The 11,317-nt window shown below is 52.9% G+C and overlaps 1 protein-coding gene across 2 annotated transcripts in view; it reads right to left on the bottom strand.

The window, feature by feature from the left end:
* Positions 1-1,691: 1,691 nt before the first annotated feature.
* HROB (homologous recombination factor with OB-fold) overlaps positions 1,692-11,317 on the bottom strand; it is a 15,783-nt gene continuing 6,157 nt past the window's right edge. For both annotated transcript variants that reach the window (XM_032323003.1, XM_032323002.1), the window contains 7 exons: positions 10,424-10,507; positions 9,203-9,343; positions 8,305-8,413; positions 8,032-8,117; positions 7,615-7,740; positions 5,312-5,429; positions 1,692-2,677 (listed from right to left, as the gene is read on the bottom strand). In XM_032323003.1, the coding sequence (XP_032178894.1) occupies positions 2,586-2,677; positions 5,312-5,429; positions 7,615-7,740; positions 8,032-8,117; positions 8,305-8,413; positions 9,203-9,343; positions 10,424-10,507 (756 nt within the window). In that variant the 3' untranslated portion in view covers positions 1,692-2,585. The remainder of the gene's footprint in view (positions 2,678-5,311; positions 5,430-7,614; positions 7,741-8,031; positions 8,118-8,304; positions 8,414-9,202; positions 9,344-10,423; positions 10,508-11,317) is intronic.

Raw genomic sequence — 11,317 nt, 5'->3', positions numbered from 1 at the left:
CCCTTACCCTGCTCTTCACCCACTCCGGGCCCAGCTTCTTGGTGGTGTTCCAGGGTGGGGGGTTCCCAGATCCCAGAGGGAGGAATGAGATCATGCCCCTCGAGGTCTTGGAGATCCTCAGAGAAAGGCGCCTCTATAAAGGCCACTGTGATTAACCCTGTTGGAACCCATTCAGTGTTTTAATTGCCCCGCCAACGGCCTGGCTGAGCACCCACAGCTGGGTTCCCAGGGCTGGGAGCTGACAGGGCCGGGTGGGGCCAAGAGGGGCCAAGGTAGGGTAGGCGTCCCCTTCCTTCTGAGGCATACAGTAGCCATGACGTGAGGGGTGCAAGGCTGTTGACCTCCTCGGCCTCTCTGCAGCCTTCTTGTCTGTGTCATACAAGCCTAAGGCTACTCTCACAGCAGCCCAGTCCCCAGAGATGTCCTGTGTTCTGTCTCTTGTCCTTCGCTTCCTGAGGGCAGAAAAAGGCGGCTTTGACTCCAACCCACACACAAACCCATACGGAGCCCAGTTCAGTGCTAGGGGATTGGATCGCCACCCAGCCTTCTGGGAGCTGAGTCTGTAGGGTGATGAAGCACCCAGAAGCCATGACCCTGGTCAGGACCGTGAGCCCTAAAGATCAGGGCTCAAGGGAATTGACTGGGGCATGGTTGTACGTGCCAGGGGTATGGGGTGGTTTAGGTGCGGGAAGACCATATAGTATAGGTGGCCTCTGGCCCAGGTCTGAGCAGCATCAGCAGAGCTGGGGGATTAGCAGTGGGCAGGAGAGTTAGAAGTGCACATCTGTTCAGGTAGGAGGGCTGCTGGTGAATTAGCCCCTTCTTGCTCCTGGGCTTGGAACACAAAAGCCTTCTAGAACAGGGCCCCACTGCAACCAGCAGCCAGCTGAATGTGGAATTCTTCCAGCACTTGCTCACTTCAGCTTTGAGACTGGGATCCAGGGGATCAGCCTTTCTTTGGGAGAGTAGTACAAAGTAGTAGGGAGCCTCAGACTCACAGCCCCTTAGGGAAGGCAGGGGCTAAGGCAGGGGAGGCTGGCGGTCAGAATAGGGTCTTTAACCCACACTCCCTCCACCACGGGCTGGGGGATGAGTCCTTTCTTCCCTTCATCCCAGAAAGGAGAAACAAGGTTGGTGACTTGGTGTAATTAGGCCTTTTACAGTGCACAGGTGCCCCTCGTCCAGCTCCCATCTGAAAGGTGGTAGAATAAAGCTACGGTGACAAGGAGTTGCTGGGCCACACAGGAAAGCAGCATTGGATTATAACCCAGTGCATAAAACAATACCCACGGGTCCAGACTGATCGGAATGTAGGACTAAGAAATGCGGGAGAATTCCAAATAATCTATAGAGGTTATTAGCTAATAATAGAATCTATCTATCTATAATCTGTCCTTACAGATGGTGGGACATAACTCCTTGTTCCTTAAGTGTGGGCCGCACCCAGTGACTTCCTTCCAAAGAGGACAGTATGAAGAGGGAGAAGCAGGTTTACAGTGGAGAAACCTGACAAACGATACTTCAGCCAGGTCATCAAGGTCAACATCCATCCTTGATGTGTGATGAGACTATGCCTTCCTCTGTGGCCTTCCTTGGCAAAACACAAAATCCCGCAGCTGTCAGAGCCAGGAGAAACCAGGAAAGCCTGAGGAGCTGCCAGAAGCAGGAGGAGCCTAAAGAGGCCTGGAGACTAAAGGGAATGTGGGATCCTGGAGCAGAAAAAGGACGACAGGGGAGCCGCATACGTCTGAAAAAGGCATGAAGGTCGGTTCATAGTAGTGTCCCAACAGCGGCTGGTCAGTTGTAAGCTGTGTGCATCCTAGTGTAAGAGGCTAATGACAGAGGGCACTGCGTGGGGGGTATATAGGAACTCCCTGGATTATCTTTGCAATAATTCTGTCAATCTAAAACTGTCTTGAGGAAAGTTCATGAAAAGAGAGTGAAAGAGGGAAGGAAAACGAGGAGCCTGGCTCTGTCCCGGCCAGGCACCGCCGTAGGCCAGGCGGGACAAGGAGCAGTGCGGGTGGAAAGGAGCGGGGGAGGCGAGTGGAGCAGACAGCTGCTTTAATTCCGAACAAGACGTCACAGCCCTGTCCCACCCCCGCACCTGGGAACCCTGAGCCCAGGTGAGCTGGGCAGCTGCAGGCCTGGAGAGATAAAGCAGAGGGAGGTCTGAGTGTGTTCCTCCTCTAACCAGAGGAATGGGTCACCACGACTGTGGTGTGACTCCTCAGCGGTCCAGGGAATAGGGAATAAAGGGATCAGGGTCCTCGAAAGTCAAGGTGAAGCAGGAGGGGGACACACCTCCCCTGCTGGCAGGAGGAGAAGGGATGGTGGCATCCAAGGGCTTGGAGGACAGTAGAGCAGAAGGGCCATCCTTGGGGCTGGGTTCTAGAATGCCAAAGGAAGACCCAAAGTGACAGCAGTGCAGAATCTGAGGGACGAGGGTGTTCCTGGGAAGGCGTCCAGGGGAGCAACCACAGTCCTGGGCTTTGTTGGCTGTCCCATCATGCTAGGCTTCCTCTCTCTCTGGGACCCAATCAGACACAAGCAGAGGCTCTCGTGGGTGCCGAGAGGCCACCTGCTCAAGGCGGGGGCGCTGCCTTGGGGCAGTCCCAACTGCTGGTCCCACAGAAGAAGTCCTCAGGGAGCTCACTGAGGAGTCCATCCAGGTCATCTGCAGGGGGACATGAAGAGGGTAGACGGACTTAGTGACGACGTTAGGGTTCCACGGGACTCAGGTCCCAAGCTCCTGCCTCTCAGGGGGTTCTGGACCTGGCTGCATAGTTGGGGAGTTCCCTCCCCCTGGGCAGTGGTGACTGGGCCTGAGGCTGACTGGACTCCCGGCTTCCTTCTGCTTCCCACACATGCACACATCACAAGAGACAAGGACAAAACGCCTGGGCCTTTCTGTCAAGAAAGACGCTCCCCTTGGCCTTGGGCATGACCCTCTATCCATCCAGAGGCACAGTGCTTGACCAGAGAGGCTGCAGGGATCCACCAGTGCAACCCGCTCATTGGATGGAGGAAGGCAAAAGGCCAGAAAAAGTCATCAGACACATTCAGAATCACGGATCCCTTTCTTACCTGAAGAGCGTGAGACATGGGCCCCTTCCCCTGTGGACCTTCCTGGGCGTGTGGAATGAAAGCAACTCTCCCTGACTGCAGTTCGCAGCTGCAAGCTTGTGTCTGAGAACTTGGAAGCCACCTATCTCAGTCATCCCTGCTGGGACTATACCAGTTAACAACAGCAGCTACCGCTCGCTGACCCAATGCTCCTGGCCATACCTGCTGTACTCATCCCTTTCCGAACTCACAAAGCCCTTTGGAGGGCGTGGTTCCTCTTTACCATCCTCGCTTTGAGAGAATGGAGTTTAAAGCAGTCAGGCAACTGGTGGTGAGCGTCCTCAAGCTCCATCTGAGGCCAGAAGCACATGGCTCCCAACCAGGGACCTCCAGTGTAATGGATGGGCTCAGGCAGCCCATGGGGTCAGGATTGGACACCACACCTGCAGAGGCTAGCTTCTGGCCTGGCATAGAGCTCCTGATAACCACGACGCTGCTCAAAGAAGTCCACTTGCTGGCATTCAAAAAAATTTTTTTGGTAGGACTTTTTTTTTTTTTTTTCTTAAAGATTTTATTTACTTATTTTTTTTTTAAAGATTTTATTTATTTATTTGACAGGTATCACAAGTAGGCAGAGAGGCAGGCAGAGAGAGAGGGGGGAAGCAGGCTCCGTGCTGAGCAGAGAGCCTGATGTGGGGCTCAATCCCAGGACCCTGGGATCATGACCTGAGCCAAAGGCAGAGGCTTTAAACCACTGAGCCACCCAGGCGCCCCTAGCATTCAAAATTTAATTAAGGTGCCTGGCACTGTACTTAGGGAAGTGAGACTGGAATTTGATTGTACCAACAAAAGGTGATGGGGCGCCTGTGGGGGGGCTCGGTCGGTTGGGTGGCCGATTCTTGATTGTCGCTCCTGGGGTCGAGCCACACATTTGGCTCTGCGCTCAGCCGGGACTCTGCTTGCGAGTCTCTCTCTTCCATTCCCTTTGCTCCTCCCCCGCCTCAAATGAATAAATACATCTTAAAAAATAAGAAAAAAAAAAAGGTGTCCCTCACTCATTACACTATGACTGTTCAGGGAAACTCGATGTTAAATGAAGGGCAATGAGCAGACTGTGTGGGCCTACGAAACTGGGAATCAGAGAAAGAACTAGTGTTGGTGGGGTGCCTGGGTGGCTCAGTGGGTTAAGCCTCTGCCTTTGGCTCGGGTCATGATCCCAGAGACCTGGGATCGAGCCCCACATCAGGCTCTCTGTTCCGTGGAGAGCCTGCTTCCTCCTCTCTCTCTTCCTGCCTCTCTGCCTTCTTGTGAGCTCTGTCTGTCAAATAAATAAATAAAATCTTAAAAAAAAAAAAAAAAAAAAAAGAACTAGTGTTGGTGTCTCCCAACTCTGTCCAGCCACGGCTAGTAGCTGCCTGCTTGGCAAGTCTGTCCCTACAATGGAGATGTGACACCAGCCACAATATTCTACGGATGACTCTCCTCACTTATTTCATGAGCTCCAGTAACCTCCTGATGATGGTCTGGCTTGTCAACCAGCTTACTGATAAGGAACGAATGCAACATCTCAGGGAAGATTCTAGCATGAGGGGTAGATACCCTTTCGTAGGCTATAAGTAAATTGGCTTATGTGGTTTAGCCATTAGTCCAATGTGAATCTGATTAATGTGAGAAACTTACCCACAATCCCATGAATTTCGGGGCTGGACAGGGTTGAATTTATGGAATCCAAAAGCTAAGGCTCACACTTGGACTGTGTACGCTCCACATGGGTGATGCTCCCTCCCGAGGAACAAGCTGGTCATACCCTTACAGGTCTGTGTTTGGGCTTCTCAGGTCTGTTTCTTGGTGCCACCCTAACCCCATGGATGTCTGACTCCTCAGCCCTGCCTGCAGGATCTCTGAGCTTAGTCAGAATGGGGAAATCAGCCCCCAGAAGACTCAAGGTGTGGCACAGGGGTGGTGCCCATCCATCCCCTCCTTGTGGGTAACCACATGGCCTGGAAAAGGGGAGACCCGTGGATCCCACTGTATTTGTTTATGTAGCCCCAATCACACTACTATAGTTAGTTTGTGGCCTACAGCCTTGCCAAAAAAGATACCACATCTGATTTCTGGAAGATTCTGTAAGACCCAAAGATTCACAGAAGGAGGGAAGAGATGTAGCCAGATTCTCCTGGCTGCGCTATCCAAGAGGAAATAGAAGAAGAACCGCTTTTGCTCCTGGGTAGGATGACTGCCTTACCTGCTTCTGGGAGCTCTTCCTCGGGGGATGCCCCTGCCTCTGCGTTCGGTGCTGTTCTGAAGCCTTTTCCAGACTTTGCAGTCTCATGATGGGGGCTGCCAGGGAAGCTCCCCGGGTTCTGGGGACAGAGGGCCTGGTTACTAATGTCCATGCCCCTGACATCCCTCTGGACAGTCCCATGCCCCCCAGACAACCTCAAAAGAATAGGTAGGGGCTTAGGAAAGACACGACAGAGGAGTGTGGAAGGGGCCAGTCACCGAGGGGAGGGAGCTGAAATACCAAACACCCCAAAGAGCAGGTAATTAAAAACACAAACTTTTTTGGGCGATTTTCTTTCCTAATTCTGTTGGTATCTGGTGTTTTAGGAAATCTGTATATACCGGGAACAGAGTGAAGAGGCCATTCAGAAATATGTTGAGGATTTGGCCTGGGGTTAAAAATGAGATTTTAGGGGGCGCCTGGGTGGCTCAGTCATTAAAGCATCTGCCTTTGGCTTGGGTCATGATCCCAGGGTCCTGGGATCAAACCCCACATCAGGCTTCTTGCTCAGCAGGAAGCCTGCTTTCCCTTTCCCACTCCCAAGCTTGTGTTCCTGCCCTCACTGTCTCTGTCAAATAAATAAATTAAATATTTAAAAAAAAAAAAAAAGATGAGCTTTTATGGGTTCGGAGATTCAGCCCCATGTCACGCTCATGCACTGGGTGTGGAACCTGCTTAAGATTCTCTCTTTCTCTCTTTCCCTCACTAAAACAACAACAACAAACACCAAAAAAACCTTTTAAGAATCTGCACACCTGGGTGGCTCAGTGGGCTAAAGCCTCTGCCTTTGGCTCAGGTCATGATCCCAGGGTCTGGAGATAGAACCCCACACATCTTGCTCTCTGCTCAGTGGGGAGCCTGCTTCCCTCTTCTCTCTCTCTGCCTGCCTCTCTGCCTGGTTGTGATCTTTCTTTGCCAAATAAATAAAATCTTAACAAAATAATAAATAAAAACAAAAAACAAACAAACAACCTTTCCTTTAAAAAAAAAAAAGAATCTGCACACTAGCTAATATACAGTCAGGTAATGGAAATTAGTAATTAAGCTGTTTTTTAAAAGAATATAAGCTTTTTATTATTTTTTAATTAATTAATTAATTAATTTTTATTTGACGGAGAGAGCGAGAGACCACAAGTACGCAGAGAAGCAGGCAGAGAGAGAGGGGAAAGCAGGCTCCCCGCTGAGCAGAGAGCCTGATGCAGGGATGTGGGTCTCGATCCCAGGACCCTGAGATCATGACCTGAGCTGAAGGCAGAGGCTTAACCCACTGAGCCACCCAGGCGCCCCAGTAATTAAGCCATTGACCATCATCTGCCGTAGGGAATGGGAAAGAAGAGTAAGTTTTATGTTTTGCTTTATTCTGTACCATTGCAATTTTTGTCAATGTGTATGGATAACTTGACATTTAAAAGAAAAAGAAGGATGAGGTTTTGGGAGTGGGTGATTTTTGAGAAAATGTGGAAGGTTAAGGGGAAAGATGAGGGAAATGGGAAGTACCCCACCAAGTGAAAGGTGTAACTTGAGAAGAAGTCATCAAGTCTAGAGCATTCGCTTTTTAGATGAAGCAACAGCAGGGGTGGGGACGGGACCTGCCAAGGTCAAGTTACAAATTACCAGCGGAGCGGAGACAGGAGGTCTCCCCACCCCCAGGCCAGGCCCAACAACCCAGGACCCCAGGAAGGGGGGAGGTGGCCACAGAGGGGACACCATGCACCAGTCAAGGGCCAGCTCTGCACTCTTAACCTGGAGTGGAGCTGCCTGGAACCCTAGTCTCCCTTAGTTCCCAAAGGGGGGTGTCCCCTCCTGAGTTCTGTGTGGGTGCCCCCCACACCCAGCAGAGGTGGAGGCCAGGAGGGCAGATGCAGAGCAAGGGCTGGCTCACATGACAGGCCATACGCAGCTCCCTACTCTCTGCCCCGCCGCCTGTAGCAGATCTGACCCTGAGTCACTTACTGAGGGCCACACCACCCCTCACCCAGGAAACCACAGCCTCGTTAGTTCTCAGGTGACTCCATCCTCCCTGGTGCTCAAGCCTGCCATCAGATCACCAAGTAGCCAGCTGCTCTAGGTCCTGTTACTGTGCCGTCTGGCAGGCGGGGGCCCTGGGAACAGGAGGATGCTGCACTGTCTTCAGAGGCATCTCTTCACCTCGGGGTAACTGGCCCCTTCACGCCTCTGCTCCCCAGGGTGAAGGAATGGAAGGTACCAGAAGATCCAGCCAGAGAGAGGCCCTGTCAGCCCCCATTCCATCCTGCTCCTCTTACCTTGGGGAAGGGCTGAGACGGCTTGAGGAAGCTCCCATCCCCGGAATCTGGGCTGTAAACACGGACCAGGTTGTTGGGCGTCACGTTGAGGTAGTGATTCCGGAGCGACGGAGAGAACACTCCAACCTTGAGCCGGGGATGGGGGAAGGTCAGTGTCCTCATGGAGCCCAAGATACTGTTAGATGCTACCCGGTCCCCGCCTGAGTCTCTCTCGCTGGCCTCGGCACCGGGGTCACACAGATGGTTTCACCCCAGCCCTGGGACCAGAGCAGAACCGAGTACTGCACCCTCCGGCCCTCACAGCACCACCCCTCATCCCCACCCACCTCCGAAGGATGGGAGCCAGGCCAAGCCCTCAGGGACCTTCTCCAGGGCGGGAAGGCTGGAGAGCAGGTCCCCGTTTGGGGCGCCCCTCACCTGCTTTAGCAGCAGCACCGAGCCAGGTTTCAGCTCACTCTGGCGGGTCTCGAGCAGCAGCCTGTGCACCGTGCCCTGCATCTCTCCTGCAAATACCACGTGGCCCATCAGGCTGGGTCAAGGGCAGCACAGGGACTGCTTTGGGCCCTGGCTGGGAAGTGGACCGCTCACTGCCTCAATTTTCCCGTCTGCAGATAGAGAGGACGACTCTTCCTTATCCCCTGAACTCAGCGAAGGCCACTCATCAGACCCGCTCAGGGCCTGACTGCTCACCTGTGGGGTCCTTGAAAACCACGCTGGCGTCCATCACGCTCCGCCTCAGGGACCTGATCATCACAGCCATGTGGGGGACCTTGTTCCTAGGAAGCTGCTTCAGGGCTGCCTGGTTACGAGGAGAGGCATTTGCTGAGCAAGCAGCATCCCACCAGTGACGTTCCCAAGTGGGCCAGGGCAACTGGAATGGGGGGGGAGGGAGCAGGGAGTGGGTTCCGAGGACAGACATGGTGATGATCTTCCTTTTGTGGAGGGCAAAGGGCTGTCTGAAGGCCTCATCCTGTCTCTCTAGCAGAACTGATGCTGGCAGGGCCTTCATTTATCACTACCCCCTGCTTCCTTTCTCCAGCATATGTCTCTTTATACAGAGCTCTACCTCCGTCGCCGTGGGCATGTGTCCTCACATGAGGCAGCTTGAAGGGTAGCAGTGTGCTCACCCCATCTCATCCAGGACCTGGACACGCAGAGACATACCCATACCCCACTTTCACCTTCCACCTATGCCCAGTAGTAGTGAAATGCTGGGTGAGGAGAAGATACAACCAAAGGGACTCCATGTAGCTGCTTGGAGATAGGCCTGGGGTGAGAGGGAGCAAGAGGACAGCCCCCTTTCCTAAGGCAGAGGAGGACAGCAGGTTGGTAGAAAGGGTAGAAATGGTCTTTCTTGGGGTGCCTGGGTGGCTCATTTGTTAAGCGTCTGCCTTGGGCTCAGGTCATGATCCCAGGGTCCTGGAATTAGGCCCCGCACTGGGCTCCCTGCTCAGCGGGAAGCCTGTTTTTTCCCTCTCTGCTCCCCCTGCTCTTGCTGTCACTCTCGCTGTCAAATAAATAAAATCTTAAAAAAAAGAAAGGAAAAGAAATGGTCTTTCTTGCACAGCTCAGCACCCAGTATCCTTACCTTCCGCAGCACCATGACAATGCTATAGGCACAGAGGAAGCAGGTGGGGTCTCTCTCGTCTAAGCCCAGAGAAGACTTCATGGCCAGCCACGGCCCTCGCCCAAAGTCCTCCTCTGCTGATGCCTGGGAACTGGTAACAATCTGGTACCACAGAGCAAAGGGGGCCTATGTGAGTGGATCCACTCCCTTCTGACCTTGACTGAGACAGGATGGGGGGCTGGGAGGGAAGGTCGAATTCCCTGTAGCATGGTAACCAGTCTCTTCCTCTCCCACGTCACAAAATGGTATGAGAGATTTTGCTGCATAGCATATCTTTCACTAAGCAGCAATACCAAAGGTTTATTTTATTTTATATCAGGTCCTAACTTTGGTTGCACTGAAGCAAAAGGCTATGTCACTTGTGTAATAGACTCGAGAAGTATTGGGGCCGGTGAGCCCCCGCCCCCACATTGACAGGTTTCCAGAGTGCCTTAGCCATTTTGAAACCAGTCACATTTTATTTGGGCTGCCTCTGGCTTAACTATTAATCTTCTTACATTAAAAAATGCTTTGGGGCACCTGGGTGGCTCAGTCGATTGAGCGTCTGACTCTTGGTTTCTGCTCGGGTTGTGGGACTGAGCCCAGTGCTGGGCTCTGCACTCAGTGAAGAGTCTGCTAGTCCCTCTCCCTCTGCCCTCCCCCAAATAAATAAATAAAAAGTCTTTAAAAAAGAAAATGTTTTGTAACCAGATGGATCTGTGGATGGCAGCAAAGAGAATTAAAAGCAAAAGTGGGTCTGAGGATAGAGCAGGTCAACCAGAACCCCGGTGAGGAGGGAAGATGGGTCTCACCCCCGCAAAAGGAACCCACTGGAGGCCAGACGAAGGCAGATCCTTCCCAGCTCAATTCCCAGAAACCTGCGAGGAGGGGTTCCCGAGACACAATTTCCTAATACTTGTGACACTGCCCTCCTCTGAGGGAAGATGGGAGTTAGCTGGGCCTTTCTTTCTTAGGTGAGAAAGAAGACTGGACGCGTGACATGGGTCGGCATCAGGATAGGCTTCATCTTCGGCTAGTAAAACCACCACATCCCCAAACGGCCTTCCCCATGCGCCTCTGGTGCGGGAGCCCCGGAACAGGCCTAGTACCCCAGACTCTGCTTCTCAACTCCTGAAACCCACAGGGGTGTCCCTCACCCTTAAAAAACGCCCAGAAAGTCAGCATATGCATGGAACTAGTTACCTCTGTCCGGAATTTAGCCAGAGCACCATGAGTTGGAGTCTGGGGTGTGGAAACCATGATCTCCTCCAGATGCTTCCCGCTGAGCTACAAGGGGAGAGAGAAGGCGAGAGCACGCGCGGCAGCTGTTACTTACAAGTACAGCTTCTTGTCTGGGTTACATAATGAGTTCAGGAAACTATCGGGGACAATTAACACATATCACAGCTCTCCTAACGAAGTCTCAGGAGCCTTGCTGGCAGCTCAAAAAAGATGCTTTGGGGATTGTTTGGGGAATGTGAGGAAGCTGGAGCTGGCCCAGGAGCAAAACCCAGGGCTTCCTGAAGGAGCCAATGACCCGGATAGGGAGGCCTGGGATAGGCACAGAGGCAGCTTTCCCCAAGTCCCTTCTCAGGGACCTAACCCTTCCCCGCAGGGATCCAGCCCAGGAGGAATGTGGATGGCCTCCTTGGATTTCCCTTAGAGTGCCAGCGAAGGGCAAGGAACAGGCAGAAATGATTTGAACCAGCCTTAAAATGAGAGGAAAGAGTGCACCAATCACAACCAGACCAGACGCTCAGGGTCCCGTTATCTAGGATCTGATCCAAGATGGTTTGACGGAAACTGTCCCTCCACCACCGACTCCAAATGGTCGGCATAGCACAGCTTCCCCCTGCTGACCCCACGCGCCCGCCACAGTGGCCCGTTCCGTGTACCTCTGACAGCATCCTGCCCTCCTGCCTCTGGGCCTTTGCACATTCTCTTCCCTGTCTTCCCACTGCTGAGATGTCTCCCAGAGCACAGCTTTCCTACACGCACCTGTCCATCCACCTCCTACCTGACCCTCCAAAGCCCACTCAATCACCCCAAGGAGCCCAGAGTCTCCGCAGCACCCAGGGACACTCTGCATTTTACATA

Source organism: Mustela erminea, chromosome 18, assembly GCF_009829155.1.
Source record: "Mustela erminea isolate mMusErm1 chromosome 18, mMusErm1.Pri, whole genome shotgun sequence".
NCBI classification, from domain to species: domain Eukaryota; kingdom Metazoa; phylum Chordata; class Mammalia; order Carnivora; family Mustelidae; genus Mustela; species Mustela erminea.
The sequence above is the reverse complement of the archived record's forward strand: the minus strand, read 5'-3'. Positions and strand labels throughout refer to the sequence as shown.